This window comes from Theropithecus gelada, chromosome 11, assembly GCF_003255815.1.
Source record: "Theropithecus gelada isolate Dixy chromosome 11, Tgel_1.0, whole genome shotgun sequence".
Lineage (NCBI taxonomy): Eukaryota > Metazoa > Chordata > Mammalia > Primates > Cercopithecidae > Theropithecus > Theropithecus gelada.
This window is the reverse complement of record NC_037679.1, coordinates 37,779,111-37,780,674: the sequence shown is the minus strand read 5'-3', so window position 1 is coordinate 37,780,674 and position 1,564 is coordinate 37,779,111. Positions and strand designations below refer to the sequence as shown.

The window sequence follows — 1,564 nt, the reverse complement described above, 5'->3', positions numbered from 1 at the left end:
GAGAAAATATTTCCTTTTATTTCTGCCACATCTCTGGAGGCTACTAAATTGTAACCACTATAATTTATGTTTCTAATTTTATGTACTTTATAGGTAATATAAATGCAAACTTCAAGCTTACAGCTGAGTAGTACTATGGGTTTTAATTCACAGAAATTTTTTTTCATGTTACAGATTACACAGACTTCTTCCTTGTTGGCTCTGTAAGGCAATAAATAGATTTGTTTCTCAATCCTCCATTGCACTGTGACTCTGGTCTTTCAAGAGCCCCAGGGACCTCAGTGATTTATTCTCCTTGCATAGGTGCAGTGTATTTTTGTTGTTGTTGTTTAGTTTTTGTTTTTATTTTGACTCTGAGTGAACTTTAGGGACCAAGGTTCTAATCAGATGTCATCAACATACGAACTCCAACTTTGTCGGCCATCAGCAAACTGGCACCTGCAATTAAACCTACAGGCATGATTTTTCCATAGTAGTAGGATCTCATTCCCATAACACCAACAAAAGTAACAGATGTAGCAGCTAGGAAAACCCAAACGTTCCTTGGATCCTGAGACAGCTGGTAAGAATCCAGGCCAGCTAGGCTGCCAAAGAGCAACCCTGCAGCCAGGGACGGCACCCTGCCTGTTTTAACATAGCCAAAGATCCCACCAGAAACAACCAGTGCTGTGTAGCCAAAGCCAAACCAGTGCAAAGGCACTAATGGGAAGGGGCCCTTCTCCATTCTTCTCTTCTCAGTCCAGAAAGGAGACTACCCCAGGCCTGCATTCCCCAAGGATCCGCACCGATCTCCCGAAGGCCCGCGCAGCCCACAAGCGCGCACAAGCCGCGGGGCACAGCTGCCAGGGTCTCGCCAGAAACGCGTTGGCAGAAGTCATGTTCCAGCTTGGACTCATGAAGGTTTAAAAATCTGCATCTTCCACTATTTTCAATGTATTAAGAGAAATAAGTGCAGCATTTTTGCATTTGACATTTTACCTAAAAAAAAAGACACCAAACTTGGCAGAGGGGTGGAAAATCAGTTGTTACCATTATAACCCTACAGAGGTTATAATGAGGATGTAACATGAGCTTATTGAGACCCTCATAGAGATCAATTCTTGTATATTGATGTTATCTCTTCTTTCTGTATCTATAGGTAAATTTCAAGGGTAAAATGTTAGGTGTTGACATTGAGAACCCTGAAACCCCATTCCCTGCTCAGAGGAACAATGTGAAAAAATAGAGTATCTGTTCTTTGGCTCATCTTAGACCACAGACTGACTTTGAAATTATGTTAAGTGAAATATCATTGAAAATAAAGTTTACTATAAATAATAATAATAAAAAAAAGAGACCAAGGTTCTAGGTTTCTGAGATTTGTAATGATCCATGGGGCAGATGCAAGTTCAGTTCAAAATGACCACTCTGGTTTCCTGACTCTTCTCTGATTTTGGCCCCTGGGCATTTTTCTCTTATTTTCCTATGAACTCAACTGTGAATCTGAAAGATTGTTATATTTCTAAATAGTTTATGAAGGAAAAAATATTTTTTAGAAGAGTAGCCTGCCATAATACTGATGGAA

At 40.1% G+C, this 1,564-nt stretch overlaps 1 protein-coding gene across 2 annotated transcripts; it reads right to left on the bottom strand.

Moving 5' to 3' along the window:
* Positions 1-379: 379 nt before the first annotated feature.
* On the bottom strand, positions 380-825 carry LOC112635244 (transmembrane protein 14B-like). 2 transcript variants are annotated; one of them, XM_025403269.1, is made up of 2 exons: positions 625-724; positions 380-522 (listed from the first exon to the last, which is right to left on the bottom strand). In XM_025403269.1, the coding sequence occupies exons 1-2, from the start codon at positions 722-724 to the stop codon at positions 380-382; spliced, it is 243 nt and encodes an 80-aa protein (XP_025259054.1). The 2 variants fall into 2 exon arrangements, with proteins under 2 accessions (XP_025259054.1, XP_025259053.1); XM_025403268.1 differs by having other exon boundaries at positions 380-825.
* Between the last annotated feature and the right edge of the window lie 739 nt (positions 826-1,564).